The 19,311-nt window shown below is 33.8% G+C and overlaps 1 protein-coding gene across 1 annotated transcript in view; it reads right to left on the reverse strand.

The window, feature by feature from the left end:
- BMP2K (BMP2 inducible kinase) overlaps nucleotides 1-19,311 on the reverse strand; it is a 111,857-nt gene that overhangs the window by 58,777 nt on the left and 33,769 nt on the right. Inside the window, 4 exon segments of the mRNA XM_087826769.1 lie at nucleotides 1,384-1,505; nucleotides 3,584-3,726; nucleotides 10,975-11,080; nucleotides 14,185-14,303. Coding sequence (XP_087682895.1) covers nucleotides 1,384-1,505; nucleotides 3,584-3,726; nucleotides 10,975-11,080; nucleotides 14,185-14,303 — 490 coding nt within the window.

A 19,311-nucleotide genomic window follows, 5' to 3' on the forward strand; every position in this document is an offset into this window, starting at 1 on the left:
GCAGTAAATCTCCTTTAGGTTTATTTTTATAATTGTTGTTTATATTGTTTAAAAAATCTACGTGCCATAATTCTAACTACACTAATTAAGTGCAATTCTAATACAGCCATCATAAGCTATTTGCAATTATAAGATACTGTGAATATTTACCAATCATAAAATCCTCAAATACATTATGAACAGAATATTTTAATGAAGTAGTGCTCGATTTCATGGCAGAAATTTCCAAAATATGGAAGAACTTCCTATATCATGGCATAATTTTAAATTCACTTTGAGTGTTTACATGTTTTATTTTACATAAAACATCTTAAAGGTGAATATTCTACCATCTTACTTTTTCCAGTGACCCTGATCAGTGGGACATTCTCAATGATACTACTACAGAGTAGCAACCTAAAAACCAGAATATGAACTGCACGCAGGCAGGACTTCTGTTCAATGCTATCCTGTAGCACCAACAGTGTTCACTATATTGCAGGCTCTAAATAAATTCCTGTTAATTAAGTACACGGTTAGGCCATTAACTCTTCAATTGAGCCACAAAGCACAAGAATACCCTCATAGCTTACATTCATGACTAATGAAAAATTCTAATAAACCTTAACTATACTTCAGATCTCAATAAGAAGAAATAAAACCCAGCAAGTTAGAGGTGCTTGAGCAGAATTCTATAGCAGCCATTATATATCAGAATCAGTAAAGAGGGCAACTATTAGAAATATTAGAACTATTAGCAATTATTAGAAATTCCTATTCTGGCAAATCTTTCTATATGCTGTATCATTTTATTAAGGTAATCTAAGACTTATAAACAGTTCCATTTTCTAAAACTAGAAAACAGATAAGTCAGAGAAAAGTCTTAACAGGTAACCTAGCAACCCATGGAAAGTACAAGACTAAGAAAGCATAAACCGGATATGACTTATTTTTCTACCAGAGAGCTTTCCAGTACACTATTACAAAGTAACGCATTTTCTGCATAGTTTCCAATGCATAGGGAAGTCAACTTCTTATTAAATATGAAGTAAAAGCTTGTATGTTTTCAAATAATTTAACTGTTCCTAACAAGAACAAATTTTTAGTATTAGTAAAAACAAAGATGTGTAAATGAACTCAACAATCACTGAAATCTCCCTTTCCACTAATTATTATAGCTTTCTTGATAAATGTGTTTACAACATGGATGAAAAACTTGTATTCATGGTAGAATGTATTCCCTATTGAGCTAGATCAGACATAAATTAATCATTGTCTAAGACATAAAAATATGTTGAAGAAATCTATGAATGGAATATCTAAAATATGTATTAGCAGAACTGATCACAGGCCCAAGTTAACTAAAATTCCTTTAAGACAAATGCAATAAAGATAAACACTTACTTTTTAATTTCTTCTTCTACTACATTAACTCCATCTTTTTGAGGATTAAGAAATTTATTAGTGGCACTGCCAAAGTCACAAAGTACATAGTTTCCACCATCATTCAACAAAATATTTTCTACCTTAAGAGAAGAAAATCAATAATTAGTACTATTTTCAAAATGAAAATTATCTTTTTACAACCATGATCTTACACAATAAACATCAAAGGGTTTTTAATATATACATACATATACATATATATACACATATAAATATCATATATATACTATATATGATATACCTCAAATTATGAGGAAAGACAAATGAATCAGACCAAAATTATATTCTACTATGTCTACTCCTTTTCTTACTAAGAACACAGAAGTGCTTCTCCCATCCCAGGATTATTTTTGCAGGGGACAAGAAACCCCAAATCCTCTCTAAAAATGCTTCAGTGAAAGAGAAACTTGTAGCAGTAGAGTATATATACTATACCTCCATTTCTCTCCATTTCTGACACTTCATCTTATTGATAGGCAGCATCAACAAAAACCATTAAAATTCTATCTCTGACTTTTAATACCATTTTTATATAAAATACTACACTGAAAAACAGGACTTGACTTTATGTCTTAACTTAAAGATTAGAGTTGTAGTAACTTAAGTAAACAAATTACATAAACAGTTTCTAAAACAGCAGAGTGTGGATTCATAGCCCAACTGTGCTACTCACTAGCATGCATACCCTTGGACAATTTGCTTAACCACTGTGTGCTTTAGCTTCCATATCTATAAAATGGGGAAGATAATATCTATTATTATAAAAACTAAATTAATTAAAACATGAAGAGTGCTTAGAACGGTGGCTGGAATGAAGCGCTCAATAAATGATACTATTTAATAATTACATTTTTCCACAATATTTTTTTTCCTTTTATAACACAGTCTTGAAGAGTAATTCAATTTCTCTCAATTCTATCAAAATACATTATTGTTTCTTTATAATTTTTCTTTTAGAGTTCATTTTAGTCTACTTCTTAGACTAAAAGGTTCAGACACAATAAATATTTGTACAAGAAATCTACTTAAACAAAACATAAGCTTGCTTAAATTTACACATGTAAAAAGAACTAAGCATATGAAACATGGCCTATACAAAACTGTGCAGTTCAATTTTTTTCTGGTTTTAAATCAATGACTCAGCTGAAAATATCTACATGAAAAAAGTAATTTTTAATAATTTTTAAAAATCATATAAATTATTAGGGAAATGTAAAAGTTGCATATTCAAAAGAACTGAAGTAAACTAAACTGGTTATCCAAATTAAAGGGCAGTCATGCCTTTCGACCTTGTCTTGCCTTGTATCCTTTTACCATACAGTTCCCTGGATGATGTTTTCGTGGTTATGACCTATATTCTAAGCAACATCTTCTATTCTCTTGTGTCTTAAGAGCGTTTTATTATCATGGTTCATAAACTCTGTATAATCAGTCAGAACTGAGATTCATTCATTCATTAAATATTAATTACTGAGAACACACTATGTACCAGGCACTCTTCTAAATGCTTGGATACATCTACACAAAAGAGAAAAATCCTTGTCTACATGGAGCTTACATTTTAGTGGGAGAGGACAGAAAATAAACAATAGGCATAATACAGAAACAAATTAAATAGTATCTTAGAAGGTAAGAAGTGATAATAAAAGGTAGAGCAGGTGGAAAGTAGAAATGTTCAGTTGTAATTATAACTAAGGCAGTTACGAGACAGAACTCACTGCGAAGGTGAACTGAGCTGACTTGAAGGGGGAAAACGTTAGCCATGGGATATCTGCACATTAAGAATTTCAGGAAGAAGAATTTTTGTAATCTTAGTGTTTGTGAGTATCAAAGAAGGAACCTATAGTTTTAAAAGATATGAGTACTGGTATCTCTAATAATATGATACCAGAACTGTTCAATCCCCTTTGGGGAACTTTTTCCAGTGTAACAATTGGGTATCAGATAAAAGAGGTCAGAGCGCATAAAAAGGTAAGATATAGTGACGTTAAAGATAATCACCACCAAATTCTACAGCCACTTAGATAACCTCAGGAAATGCAGCAGGGGACAGAGATCAAGCTCAGTGCTAGTAATAAAAACTGGTTTAGATGAAGATAACCCAAGAACATTTAAGAGTTTAAAATGTATTGATCCATGAGGAGTCTAAAGTTCTTACCTTCAGATCCCGGTGAATTATTGGAGTCTTACACTGATGCAACCTCGCAACAGCTTCACAGGTATCACAGAATATCTGTAACACTTCTGGTTCCGTAAAACCTGTCTGCAGCTTCTTATTCATCTGATTCACTACCTGCCCAGCTAACCAAAAACATAATTTTGAGAGGATGCATTTTTGATACATGCAATCTATCACAAAGAAATTAAGAAAAGCATTTATAGTCTCAGGTTATGGCTTTTTCATAATTCTCCTGTAAGGAGAATTATACCATTAAGTATTGATTTAATGAAATACATTTTTTCACATTTTACATCTCTAACATGAGAACATCTTAGATAGATGATGTCCTGCTAATGCTATTCCTATGTTTTAACATTTTAACATCTCTGAAATCAGGGTACACCTTATAATTGACAGCATCACAGATTTTAAAAAAGTTTATTCCACACTATGCTAGTTATTGGGTAAGCAATGATAAACAAAAATAAAGTTCCTATTATCATGGAATTTATAGTCTAAAGGCAGAGATAAGCATTAAACAATCACACAAATAAACACATATCGTAATTATGTACAATAAGAACATGAGAGGAACCTGTATTTAAATTGGTGAAGGGGGATGGGGAAGAGAGGGTATTACATAGGGCCTGTCTAAGGAAGTGATATTTATATTGAGAATGAGGCTAGACAGGAAACAAGCACATTTGGGAAAGAGCTTAATGACTTTGAATAGCTTAAAGAAAGCCAATGTGGACATGGTCTAGGAAGCAGAGAAGAGGGTGAGGTGAGATGAGACTGACAAGGCAGACAGCAATCAGAAATACTTGTATTTTAACAAGAATCAAAGAAACTTCCTGATCTGACTTTTTAAAAGGTTTCCTAGATTGGGCAATGAGGGGATCACTAGAGTGGAAATGAAGAAATGGGTTAAGAGGCTAATCCTCTAAACTAGGTAAGGGATAATGGGCAGAGTCCACTAACTAAAATCAAACAGCCACACCTGAGCACTGAGAGAATTATTATATGCTACAATATACTACAATAATCGCAGTCTAATGACAATTCTTAATTATTAAGAAGTTAACTATCATTGTTATATTTTAAGAGCAAAAGTAAATATGTGATTCATTCAGAAGCCATTCCAATAAAAATCAAGTTTGGGAACTTAAAAAGGTAAGCTTATGTTAACATGAAATTTTCTTTTAACAAGGTTTAATAAATGAATGTTTGCTATTTTGAAATCTGGAAGAAGGCGCATACACACCTGTGCCTTTTATTATTACTGTCTCAACAGCATTCTCATGTATTTTCTGAAATGGTTGTTTTTCCTTAGAATTTTAAAGCAAAAAGAACATGAACTTTTACCTCAACCTCCAACTTTCTGAAAACACAAGTCCATTTGCCTTTAATTTGTTCAGGGCATCTCATAAGAGTGAAGCACCTGACCAGGCAACAACTTCCTTCTCCCTCTTGTCAGAAACCCTGACTCATTTTGACCAAAAATGAAACAGGATGAATAATGCTTTCTGGGTACTCATTCACATTATTGAAATACTATTTCATAGCTAAAGAAATCAAAACCTTAAGCTTGTTCCACCTCTCCTAAAGGTTCAATGCTGTAACAATAACAAGTAGGATGAATTTTAAACAAATGTTAATCCTCTTTTCTCCATTCCAAGATCTTTGAGCTAAAAACCTTGAGTCACAAAATTCAGGTCCTCCCCAAAAAGCTAAAAATCTGTATTTGAGCTGCATTTCAAATGGAGACACAAAAAAAGATTTTATTAATCAAAGTCAAACTCTTCTGAAAGTTATATTAAAGTAAGGTTATTCTAATGAAAATGAAAATTTAAAATTATATACTGAAGGTCTTTTAAAACAAGATGCATAGATTTCCCAATATTTCCATATTTTTCAAACAGGTATCATCTCCTAACAAAAGCTCTTATACTCTGCCAATTTACTTCATCACTAAAATAAAAAAGTCAACATTTTCCTAACCTCTTAAAGTAGTCATCCAACCCTTCCTATCTGATTATACAATAGAATAAGGCAGAAGTGGCAGTGTGCCAGTCCCAAGCGTAGGCCTTAAGAGCCCTCACATCCCCCACTTGCTCTCGTGTTTCTACCATATCCATGGGAAAAACATCCCCAGGATAGTTTGCTCATGCCAGGAAGAAGATGAGAAATGTGTAAAATGAGTCCCAGCAAACCCACTGGCATGTGAGCAAGTCCAGCCAAAATGAGTAGTGTCAACTCACCAATCTCAGTCTAGAACAGCTGACCCATTGATACACAAGCAATAATAAATGTTGTTTTATGCTACTGAGTTTTGTAATGTTTTGTTATTAAGCAAAAGCTAACAATTATCCGTAGAAATTTCTGCAGAATACCTCCTAGAAATAAAGCTCTTTTCATAAAATAATAAAAATATATTCAAAATACGAACTCTGATTTCCTAAAGTTTGGTACCTAAAGCATATAACCCTTCTTTAACCTATACTTTAGAACATTAGCAAAGTAAGCAGTGCCACACCCATCAACCTGCAGAGATCTAACATTCGACAAAAGATGATTGTAAATATTTGATACTTGAAACCATGGTGGAGTATATAAGCTATTTAACACAGTCTTCTACTTTCTATACAGTTTTCTCTCTACATAATCAGAACCAAAGTACCTGAACTGTATATAACAATGATTCCTTCACTAAAGTACCTTCATTCTTAAACAATTTTATGTAAAACAAATTAACTTTTATAGAGGAAGTAAGAGGAAAGCATGTATTCACCCATTCTTCACCCCTCCAACCCACTGGGAACTGATTCATCTGAGAAAAGAAACTGAGCATGTTCTATTCAGATCCTCTAGATTCCTTATCTTAAGATATAATTGCCTGAATGCTGTGGCTAGGACTTCTAGTACTATGTTGAATGAGTGCCTATCAGTGGTACATTCTGATCTGTAGTACATACAGTAAGCTTATCTGGTAAAACATTTAAAGAAAACTTCTAACATAATGGAGAAGGCATAATAACAAATAGGAAAAATTTAAGAAAAAAACAAAAACACATAAGAAAAACATTTTTAAAAGCTGTAATTAATATCTGTAGAAAACAAAATATCTGCACCTAAAACAAGAGCAAGGTACAGTTTAACAAACAACAACACTGAAAGAATCAAAAATAAAAAGTTCTTGGAAATTAAAAATACAAAATTTGGCAGAAATACAAAATTTGGCAGAAATACAAAATTTGGCAGAAATACAAAATTCTGTAGAGGAGCTGAAAGATAAATTGAATGAATGCTCCCAACACAAGCAGGATAAAAAGAAAGAGAAGAACAATAAAAGAAAATCAGAGGATTGATCAATCTATGGCAGGATAGCTTCCTAGCTAGGAAAATTCCTGGGTAAGCAGAATGGGGAAACTGAGACAAGAAAATTAAACATGGTCAAACAGTTTGCCTGGCTTATAGTCAGTTTGTAAATCACAAGACCTTATCTTCCCCAACCAAGGACACTTGAGAGCAAACTGTTTATAGCCTCTTCCCTAATCAGAGAGTACATAGCTCAAATCACCCTGGCCTGGGAAAAGAGAGAACAAAGGCCCAAGTAATGCCATTTGTGCCAGCTAAATTCAAAGACAGATAAAGTATGGGGGACAAACAACAAAACCCCAAAAGCATTTGGATGGTATCACCTGGGGGATGTTAGGCAGGAAAGATAACTACTGGGGCGGGGAAGGAAAAGGGGAAAAGAAAAAGGGGGAGTTTATCACACCCAGTGAACAAAGAAGTCAGCAGTCTTGGGACTTGCCGCCAAGATAAAATCACCAGATATTCTCACAAATTCTGGGGAAAGTCGCAACAATGTAAAAGAGGGGAACTTTGAAATCTAGTCTATCCAACAGGGGAACCTCGAAACCTATGGGGGGGAAAGTATAAAGCCCTTGAATCCCCACCAGATGGTGCACTCAGAATGGCTGAGTTGCCAGCTTGTGCTTTATGCCAAGTGTATATTATTAATAAATTTGCTTGTTTTGCTTCAACACTGCTTTCTGTGACTCATCTGAATTCTTTCTCATGAGTATGACAAGAGCCGAGGAAGGGAGAGCCAAGCACCCTTCAACTAGGCTGGCTCTCCAGTAACAAATCTAGGAAGACTAATATCCTAAAAATTAAAAGTCCAAAAAGTCAGAACAGAGAAAATGAAAGAGAAAAAAACTGAACACCCAGCAAAAAAAAATACCAGCAAAATGACCCACATCCAAGGCATATATATCTTAAAATTTTATAATGCTGGGGATAAAGGAAAGATTCAAAAAGTGTCCATGGAAAAAAATAGGTCACACAAAAAAATTTAGGAACCATAATGCATCCAACTTCTCAATATTAACAATAGTGAAAAAAATAAAATGCCTTCAAAATTATAGATTAAATTATATCTAACATACAACTCTTTATCCAGCCAAATCAATAAATATGGATGTAGAATAAAAATATTTTTATATATGCAAGGTTTCAAAAATGTTTTCTTCCAGTCCTGATCAGGTAGCTCAGTTGGTTGGAGCACTGTCCTGATAAGCCAAAGCTGAACATTCAATCCTGGTGAGGGCACATATAAGAATCAACTAATGAGTGCAAATTAAATAGAACAATATATTGATGTTTCTCTCTCTGTCTCTCAAATCAATTTTTTAAAAATGTTTTCTTCCATAAATCTGTTATTAGAAAGCTACTGAAAAATGTGCTCTACCAAAGGCAGTAATAAAAACAAGTGAGAGACATGAGTAGCAGGGAATCTAAAATAGGAGGAAGGCAAAAGGAATTCCCAGAATGACAGCTGAATGTTGTTCAAAATTAAAGAGAAATAAGTCTCCCAAAAGGATGTTTCTAAGGAACAAAAAAATAAAATTGACACAAATATTAAAATGTTTAAACACATTGCATAAAGATTTACACTTTCAATGGAGAATGTAGGACTAAAATACTAATATGTATAGAGAAAATAAAGCAAATGAAAACTGGCATAATTATTAACTCCAGGAAAAATAAAAAGAAGTATAAGAAAGAAAATGAAATTATAGACTATTACATGTCACAGTTTAATAGCAAACAAAAAAATTTAAACACTGATTATTAATTCAATCCAAAAACTGAGACTACACTACACTGACAGTAAAATCCTCATCTTTTCTTGAAGGTACTACCTAAAACATAAAAACAGAAAATCACCACTACCAAACTCTCAAGAGCCCAGAATCACATACTTCCCCTGATTTTCTAAGTTCCTTCCTTCTCTTTCATACTCTAAGGATTCTCACTAAAACTACCGATTCTTCTTTACATAATGTAGTATAGAAATATGGAAGTAAACAAACAACAAACATCTCAAGGATTTTAAAGTGCATGTCTCTGAAGAGAGGGAAGGGGCAGGAAGATACTGATTTAACCATAGCTTAACAAATCTATTTTACTTTTTAAAATATACAGGGAATCCCCCAAAAAATGTATACATGCTTTAGCAGCTGATAGATCAATTGATACTTCTTTCTTTTCAGATTAACCCACTGGAATGAATAATTACTCAAAGTGTGTATACATTTTTGGAGACACCCTGTATTCATAAATAACTGATCAAAATAAAAATTTCATGTAAAACAAATCTTGATTAAAACCAGATTTTTTTAAATTGTTATTTTTAAAAAAGCAAAAGAATGCCTTCCTCAAAACAATTTGTTCCCTAAATATTGGAAGTTCATTTCGTTCTCCTTTTAAAATGTCTTCTGGATGACAATTAGTTAAATTCGCCCAGGGTTATAATTATGCCCAATTCAATTATCTTTAAAAAGTTAGAGCTACTAGTTAACTATAATCCAGCTAAGAATTAGAACTGTAAATGCTACAATTCAGGAAAATGAGGTAGGGAAAATCAGTATCTTCTCCTTAAGGAGATCGCAATGCTTTACAGTAGAGAATGTGAGATATGAATAAGAGAAAACATCTAATTTCTTAGATCACATATGGAAGTAAGTTGAAAGTACATCACAACAGATATCACAAAATTGACTCACTTCCCTTCCCTCTATCCTCCCTCCTTATAAGACTGAAGTAAATGAGGCCATATTTTCTCTTCTTTTTTAATCCTCACTTGAGGATACTTTTTCATTGCTTTCACAGAGAGTAGAAGGGAGATGAGAGAGAGAGACATATGGATTGGTTGCCTCCCACATGCACTCTGACCCAGGCCGGGGATTGAGCCTGCAACCCAGGTACATGCCCTTGGCTGGAATCGAACCCAGGACCCTTCAGTCTGCGTCAGTTCGTGGGCTGATGCTCTAACCACTGAGCAAAACCGGCTAGGGCGAGACCATATTTTCTCCATCACCACTACCATCATCCTCCTACAACCTTCAGGAAATGGTAAGTTTCTGGTATTATAATTAACAGTCATAACTGTCTTAAGATAATCTAAATATAAACCAAAACCCCCTAGAACACAAACTGCCAGATGCAGTCTGATTTTTTTTAAGTTTGCAGGAAATAGATTAATTGCCCCCTTCATGCATTAAAGTAAAAAAAAAATTTAGGGATTTTTTTTAAGTTATCATTATTTTCTTAGGGTATATACTATACAAGTAATTATTTCTTTAAAAATACATTAGGTCCAAATAAAATGTGCTTTTCTACCTTCTGATATTTACAAAAGAATCCCAAAATACCAAATAATACAAGTTTATCAAAATTATAAATCAAAATATGTTCTCTAAATTTATTCCATTTAATACACTGAAAGATAACATGGCAGCCCGATCGGGCATGGCTCAGTGGTTGAGTGTCAACCTAGGATCCAGGCGATCAGGGTTCGATTCCCGGTCAGGGCACATGCCCAGGTTGCGGGCTCGATCAACAACTCTCTCGTCATTGATGTTTCTCTCTCTCTCTCTCTCCCTCTCCTTTCCTCTCTCTGAAATCAATAAAGATATATTAAAAAAAGAAAAAAAAAGAAAGAAAGAAAGATAACATGGTAGAGTGCTGGAAAAAATTCTTTTAACACTAATGCTGATACATTATGCTCTTCTTGGTTAAATTATAAAAGAACTGTACAGGACCCAAGAAGTGTAACTGCTCTTTACCTGCTTAGATTTTATGTTTTAAATCCAACAGCATCTTCTTCATCCATTTACCTACTCATATCAACACTGCAGCAACTATGACTTAGGTTTTAAATATTTTTAACAGCATTCCTTAATTAGACAGATAATTAAAGCTGAGATTGCAATAAGTATCTAGAATGAGGTGACAGCTGTTCTAGGAGAAACCAAGACACCTAGCAACCCATTTTAAGGCCTTTTTAAAGTATAAAACAAATGCAGAAAAACACTTACCTCGACAATATTCCATTAAGATAAGCACTTCCCATACATTATCGCTAATTGAATTAACAGCACAGTCCAAATAACCCACAATATTTTTGTGACCAGATAGCTCTTTCTATAAAAAAGAAACAAAATTTTAAGAATGGAAAAATATACATTTTAAAGTTCTATCAAAAAATATGCATTTTAAAGCTCTATCATGACCAATAGTTTGATGTCTAACTTAATGTATTTAGATAGTTTCAAAAAGTAAGACTTAGGCATGAGTATGGAATCTTACATATTTCAAAAAGGTTTCTACAGTTCAAATGGAAAGTATTTACATGTAACTGTCATTTTCTGACAGGCAACCACTCAGTGAACACTTATCTTTAAATTCAACCAAGAAGAAAGATGGTTCAATCAAAAGTAATAGTCTCCAAAAGTGAGTGTGCAAGATAGTCAGTCCTTAGGGACTCAAGAGTACCAGAATTTTTATTTTATCTAAAAAAATGAAAAAAATAAGCTCTAATCCAGGGGTGGACAAAGTAGATTTACAGTTGTGAGTACAAAAAACACAGAATTTATTCTTGTATTATTAGTTATTTAACTATTTTATTTTCCTGTAAACCTACTGTTGTCCATCCATATACTTATGAACTAGCAATTATACTCTCATCTGCATGTTTTCAATGCAACATATTGCAATTAATGTGTACCTAGTTAAGTAGATTTTTAAATGTACATATTATTAACTCAATAATGTAAAAAATAAACAAGTGGCCTAAAAGGATTTCTGGAAAGAAACCAGAAAAATGATATTAATAATACAAGTATGAGGAAATAATAAGAAAATGGCAAATCTGACACTTTTGGCTCCTAGTATAAGATAACCATCAGCATATACTGAGATTTAAAATAATCATGATCTAATTCAGTCTATCTGAAAATTTAAAAACAATTGTCAAAAATACTATTCTAACTGAATTTACATCTACTATCATTAATTAAAAACCTAGTTCTAATTGTGTAATGTAATTTGAGATTTACATTCTTATGGCAGCTGAACATGTCACTAATTCATAAATAAATATACATAATGGGAGATGGGTTATCAAAAAAGTTGGAAGAACACTGCTCTAAAGAGCTAATCTTCGTAAAACATCTTGTTCAAAAGCGTAAGATTTGAGTGTTGTTACTGTTGATAATGACTATATTTTTATGTGTCTAAATTATACACATTCTACTAAAAGAATTATGGCACAACAGTATCATATCTGGGCTCAAGTTAGTTAGAGAACTAGGTTTAAGATTCCCCCATTATCTTGGGGTAAATCTTTTACTCTTTTGGCTTTACAAAAAGCAAGTCTCAAAGCTAAGAAACAGGGACAACAAAAGCAGAATTCAGGTGAGTCAGACTGTATAAATGTGCCTATCTTCAAACAAAAGGGATCAAAATAGGTGTGTTAAGATGTTGATAAAAAATAAGAAATCTCCCTCTTAGCAGCTGGATAAGTAGGACTGGCATTAATAACAAGTGTGGAAAAACAGGAATGTTGAAAAACTGGAGCATTCATATATAAGTGTCTAACCACTATGCTATACACCTGAAACTAATACAATATAGAATGTCAACTGTAATTGAAAATTTTTTAATGCCCAAATATTCATTGATGTTTCTTAAAAAGTTGAACAACAAATGAACATATAAAGTGTGATACACATATATACAATGGAATATTATTCAGCCATAAAAGAGAATGAAGTACATACTACAATGTGAGTAAACCTCAAAAACATGCTAAGTGGAGGAAGCCAAATACAAAAGGTAACGTAGTATATGACTCCATTTATATGAAATATTCAAAATAGATAAATCTAGAGGCACAACATAGACAGGTTGTTGTCAGTGGCTAAATCAAAGGGGCAATGGAGTGCAACTGCTTAATGGGCAAGGGGGTTTCCTCTTGGAGTGATAAAAAGGTTTTAGAACTAGATCGAGGTGGTGGTTACACAAACATTGTGAGTTTATTAAATGTCATTGAATTGTTCATCTTAAAATGGTTAATTTTATATTATGTGAATTAGACCTCAACAACAACAAAAAATTCATATATATATTAGCACTTGATAAACATAACATGAGGAGGAGAGAACTGAACAAAAGAGGGGAAGGGAGGGAGAGTGGAAGAAGAGTAACAAGAAGCCACCTAGAGCACTGAGAATAGCAACCCCAGAAAACAGGGACATTTTTATTTTGTAGGTTTTTTTTTACTGTTTAGGTAACTGAGTTACTGAAATTTTCTTTAATGGCTGTTAAAACATTTTTCAGCCCCAGCCAGGGGGCTCAGTTGGTTGGAGCGTCATCCTGTACACCATAAAGTTGCAGGTTCGATTCTAGGTCAGGGCATATTCCTAGACTGCAGGTTGAATCCCCAGTCGGGGTTCATACTGGAGGCAACCAATTGATGTCGCTCTCTCTCTCTCCCTCCTTTCCTCCCTCCCTTCCTCCTTTCCTCTCTGTCTAAAATCAATAAACATATCCTCGGGTGAGGATTAAAAAAAAAGAAAATGCTTTAAAAAAGAAAATACTTTTCACTTTTCCTAATACTTAAAAAGAATTTTTCTCTTGTTAAAGGATACCTTATATATTGCAGAGTACACCAAAAAAACCGAACAACTTCATAGCATGATTTAAAAATAAAAAACAAAACTAATTATTGTCTGTGAATACAAACACATACAATGACTATACTGAACACCCATGCGAATGGTAAACACCAAACTCAGGACAGAGGTTACTTTCCAGATGAAAATAGTACAGAGATATGTTTGGAGTGGAATACACAGAAGGCTTCAACTGCATCTGTAAGGCTTTAATTCTTAACCTGGGTAATGAGTAAATTGCTATTTATTATATAATTCTCTAAATGTTTCTATCCTCAAAATTATCCATAATTAGATGTATTTTTAAAAAGTAAGCAGAGTACCATGGCGTTGAATGACAGTAGGCAAGTATAGAAAAAGGACAGAAAAGAGTTGGCTGTATTTAGTTCTAAGTATGGTTATAAGGAATATACTAGAAATTCCCAGATAATTTTCCAAGTTAACTTAATGATGTTCAAAGGTTTTCTAGATGTGCATAAACCAATAAGCAACTTGCCTAAAAGCTGGTTAATGTGTTAGTGCAAAACCAAAAGAAAATACGCCAGTTTTTTTAATGGAATTACTTTCACTTACCATAATTTTAATTTCCCTTTTACAAATGTTGAGGTCTGACAAGTTATTGACATACATTCGCTTCAATGCATGGCGGATTCCACCATGAGTTCGCACCAGGAAAACTGTGGAGAATCCACCTAGAAGAAAAAGTACCAATTAATTAAAAAGAATGAGAAACAACTACCAAAATCATGTAATATCACTGAGGAACTTAATCTCAAAGGGAAATAAACTGACTGTACCCAATACAAAAGAAAGAACAGTAAGCAACTAATAAATTAGATTGGAGCCTGTGAGGTTGGCTTTCTATGCCCATTAAGAAATAGCACTTAAAGAGGATAGCATGCTTCTCAAATGAATATGCATGTGTTTTGAAGGTTAAAATACCAAAATTTCATTTTGAATGTGAATGAATACCTTTTATGTAGTATGTAGAAACTGCCAATATAAATTAATATTATAGTTTGGCATATCCTAAGGATTGCCTACTCATCAGCCTCTGCCTCTTTTGTAATGACAAAACACAGATGTTATTTAAGATGAGACATCAATGGGATCAACTGGGTGGGTCCCTCCTCCAATTTCAGGGGACGAACCAATATTGCTCTAAGGTGATAATGGGAATCAAATTTCCTCTTGTCAGTAACAGATTTAGGACTGGGTAAAGAACCAGTTTTACTTAACGGGACATAAAGGAAAGTCTGCTGAGGAATGCAGGGAAAAATTTTCTACCAGAAAAAAAGAGACTTCTGGAGAAGGTTCTGCTCTTCCTTCCGGCTTTTGGGTTTTGTTATACAAGAATATGATGTGTAGCCTGGCCGGGTGTGGCTCAGCAGCTGAGCATAGACCTAGGATCCAGATTCTGGTTCGATTCCCAGTCAGGGTACATGCCCAGGTTGTGGGCTGGATCCCCAGTTGGGGGCATGTAGGAGGCAACCGATCAATGACTCCTCTCGAATCACTGATGCTTCTCTCTCTCTCTCCCTCTCCCTGAAATCAATAAAGATATATTAAAAATAATAATAATAATAATAATATGATGTTTAGACCTATTGCAGTCATCTGTGCCCATGATATGGGAAAAAGGAATCAGAGAGAAAATGATCTGGAACACTGACATAATTAGAATACTGAATTAGACAACTCTGGAACCACTCTTCCGTGAGATGATAAATGGGCTCATTAGTATTTATGCCACAGTTATTTGGACAATCTGTTAACTGCACCTGACAAAGTAGCTTATGTAGGTATTCTAAAGAACAATTACTTCTGACACACCTAAACAAAGATTTCCACCTGAAGTTTTAAAAACTCATCTTGGCATAGGATATTTGTAGCTTAATTATAGTGTAAGGCAAAAAGTAGTGTATAACTTGATAGCATCGTGAGCAATGCAAAGTCAAAGCAGTCAAAGAAGTACTTAACCACTGGGGTTTAAAAAAAGGGAAAAAAGAACTCCCAGGACATCTTGAATCAGATTCACCAAATCCTCAGGTTGCAGTTATAAGAAACTGCACAACTACCACCTTTTATATATGAATTTCCATGGCAATGTAGGAGAAATCAAATCAACCAGGAGAGACAAAGGTGTTTGGGAAAGGGAAAGGTATTTTAAGTAAAAGCTCTAATAAGACAGGGCATTTCGTTAAAAGAAGTTCACTTAGCATTAATTTCATATGCAAACATTAACAAATTAGTAGCACTAATAAAGTGTTAAGCTACCCAAATTTTACTTGATTAAAAAATTTTAAGAAAAATGCTGAAAGTCAGAATAAATCTAGATGTGGAGGTGGTATGAATATAGATCAAGAAAAATCATTTAAATAGCATTTGTTCTGAAACATTTATCTACAGATTCCCCTAGAACGATGTTTCCCAAACACAACTATGCATCAGAATTACCTGGTGAGCTGGTATGTGTGTGAATATTTATCTTAGTTTCCAGGTGAATCAGGTCTCAGAAAAACCCTAGTCTACATACATACTGCTAAAATTCCTCATCTTATTATATTATTCTACTTTTGTATATGTTCTAATAAATACATAATAATGTAATTTCCCTATTAAGTGGGGGGTGAGTGGGGTCCCCAAGATGGTTCTGATGCACAACCAAGTTCTGTAGCCACTGAATCAGAGTAAAAGTTCCTGGAGAAACCACAGATCCTAAATATCCATTCTTAGCCACCCATAGAACGAAGTAATTTTATCCCTGTGAATTAGGAAAATTAGGGGGGAAATATTAACTAAGTCTTCCTTATAAAACCCATTTCTAAAAGTTAAAGTTTTCCAATTCCACTAATCCTAAATTAGACAGACCTGCCCAATGTTAAGTATTGTACACAGAGATAATGTGTCTATCAACTATGATTTATACCTAAACACTGTAAATAATGGTCATTAATAGTGCCTACTTTAAGAATGAAATGGAGTCATTTGTTTATGTTTCTCCAAATACTATGCTTTCCAGAATATTCCAATTAAGTATTAGTTAGCTAATATTATTTCTATCTGAAGAATGCATTTAGTGAGGAGATACCTAGTTAAGACATAGTAGTCCGAGAGAAGTATCATCTCCTTGCCACTAATCCAGATCTACCAAATTCTTCATCATGTATTTTTCCTCATAGAATTCTTTCATGAGTAAACCAATTCATGCCCATCACTTCCTCAGGCACCTATCTAGAGTTTTGACTTCAATGTACTTCAATTCTCATTTCTTACATAAATCAAAAGATTACTGGCAGTAACCACAAACTCCACTTACTATATATTACTACGTCCAATTCAATATATAGTTCAAGTCCAATTCAAGGCAGTTTTTCAACTAATGCTCAATTTAAAATTCCAAATATGAGATTATAAAAGTATTATAAAAGCATTCCAAATGTTCTCAAAATTTCATGAAAGTAAAAGAACTAGTGACAGATATTGGTCTGACAGAGTAAAAGGGAAAATAAATGTATATTTATAAAAGTTAATATGAAAAAGAAAATACTTGGTATCTTTTGTAACCTGTAAACCATAAACAATAGGCATCTGTGTGTATATACTCTGAAAAGCTATGATTCTCAGCCTCCCCTGGACTTTCCCAGGGTAGACTCCATATGAAGGTGAAACAATTCCTGCAAACAAATCTCACCTCTCCTCTCCCCACACATACAGAAAGTATTCAGATTAAAATGAAGGAGTGGCTTTAAGACAACCTAAATTTGCTTCAATTAGTAGTATTAAAATAATGACAATGTAGCTTGCACCTGACTGAATACCACCTTGGAAAGCACTGCTCTAAAGATGCCAGGTGCCCTTAGTAACCATCTATGAATGTAAGGCATGTATTTCTACAGACTAATTCTTCTTCCTGATAAACCATTATTTATTTCTCCTTTTAAGCTATTGTTTCTCCATGCTTTGTCTTTTTAATTTATTGTAACTCTCCTCAAATGTGTTTAGAAAGATAACACGAAATAATAAGTGATTTCATTAATGGTAGCTATTATAATTACTACTACTACTACTACTATTGCTATTATGTGGTTATTACTAATACTACTCCATCTTACAAAGGTTAGACTACATATTTTAAAGAATATAAAAAATGAAAATCGACACATAGCTTGATAAACAAACTAATATAAACACAGCAATATTCAGGGTTTATATTTACCTGCTTAAACATGCCCCAAATCATTTATAAATACATGTATAAGTAAAATGCCATATATAACTCAAACCCCAAATCAGCTTTATAAAATAATTCTTCATTTTAAAGGCTTGGAAATTTGAGTAAATAAAAGTTAAAATAATTTTTTTTAGCACTACAAACTCCCTCTGTGTTCTGGTTTCTTAAAGCCTCTCTCTAATGCAGAGGTGGGGAACGTCCGGCCCAAGGGCCATATATGGCCTGTGAAATCATTTGGTCTGGCCCAGCCATCACATTACGCTAATTTTTAATTTACAGCAGGCTAATTTTTAAGTTGATAATTTTGTATGGCCCGAGAATGATAATGTAAATATCCAAATGGCCCTTAGCAGAAAAAAGGTTCCCCACTCCTGAAATGGAAAGCAATCCACTATAGTTGCTCAAATTGATGCCTAAATGAAAACCCTCTCCCATTCACTTTAGAGCAGAAATGTCCTGTAAGTTGATTATGTTTCTTAAAAACATTATCTGACTTTACAACCATAAGGAAAAATAAATACCTGGTGGAACAGAACTTCAAAAACCTTTAGAATTCCCTGATGAAAGTGTTTTTGATATGCTGATGAGGTGATGGGGGGGGGGGCTCGACACGACACGACACCGACACAGGACACAGACCCTTGATTGCTTTCAGGATGAAGGCTGGTCCCAGAAAAACCAACTGCATACATAATTAGTGGGTTGAAACATATCAGCCTCAGGACCCCACTCCCACCGTACCTTTTGACCTTTGGGGAGAGAAGAGGGGTTAAAGACTGAGTTCAGTCATGTAGCCATGTCTATATAAAGCAACCTCAACAAAAACTCTGAATAACAAAATTCTGAGTTTCGTTGGTGAACCTTCTGATATACTGGTATACTGAATAAATGATACATATACTGATATACTGGGACAGTTGACACTCCTGCCCTAAAGACTCTTCTGGACCTTGCCCTATATACCTGTTCATCTTGGTTGTTCTTTTGTATCCTTTATAATAAAATGGTAATCATAAGCATAGTACTTTCTGGAGTTCAGTGAGTCGTTCTACCAAATGATCAAACCTCATGAAAACTCCCAAATATGTAGTCAAGCCAGACCATCAGAAGTGCAGATGGGGGCCATCTGAAGTAGGGGCAATCTTGTGAAACTGAGCCCTTTAATTTATGGTCCTGCACTTATTCTGGGTAGTGTCAAAATTGAATTGACACGCAGGTGGTATAGAAGAACTGTTGTTGGAATGTAACTAATTATCCAGAAGTAGTAGTTATGGGTTTATTTTATCTTCTGCTTAGAAAAAGGAGAATATGCCCAACCAACAATTTAAAAAACTTTAAATCTAAGCATAATTCAGAACTTATCTGCAATGATCAAAAGGGCCTGGAAGTCAGTACCAGATATCTTGGAGACATGCACTACTGAATTAATGAGTACTTAATATATATTTATTTGTTCATACAATTAG

This window comes from Miniopterus natalensis, chromosome 1 (assembly GCF_054644295.1).
Source record: "Miniopterus natalensis isolate mMinNat1 chromosome 1, mMinNat1.hap1, whole genome shotgun sequence".
Classification (NCBI taxonomy): Eukaryota; Metazoa; Chordata; class Mammalia; order Chiroptera; family Miniopteridae; genus Miniopterus; species Miniopterus natalensis.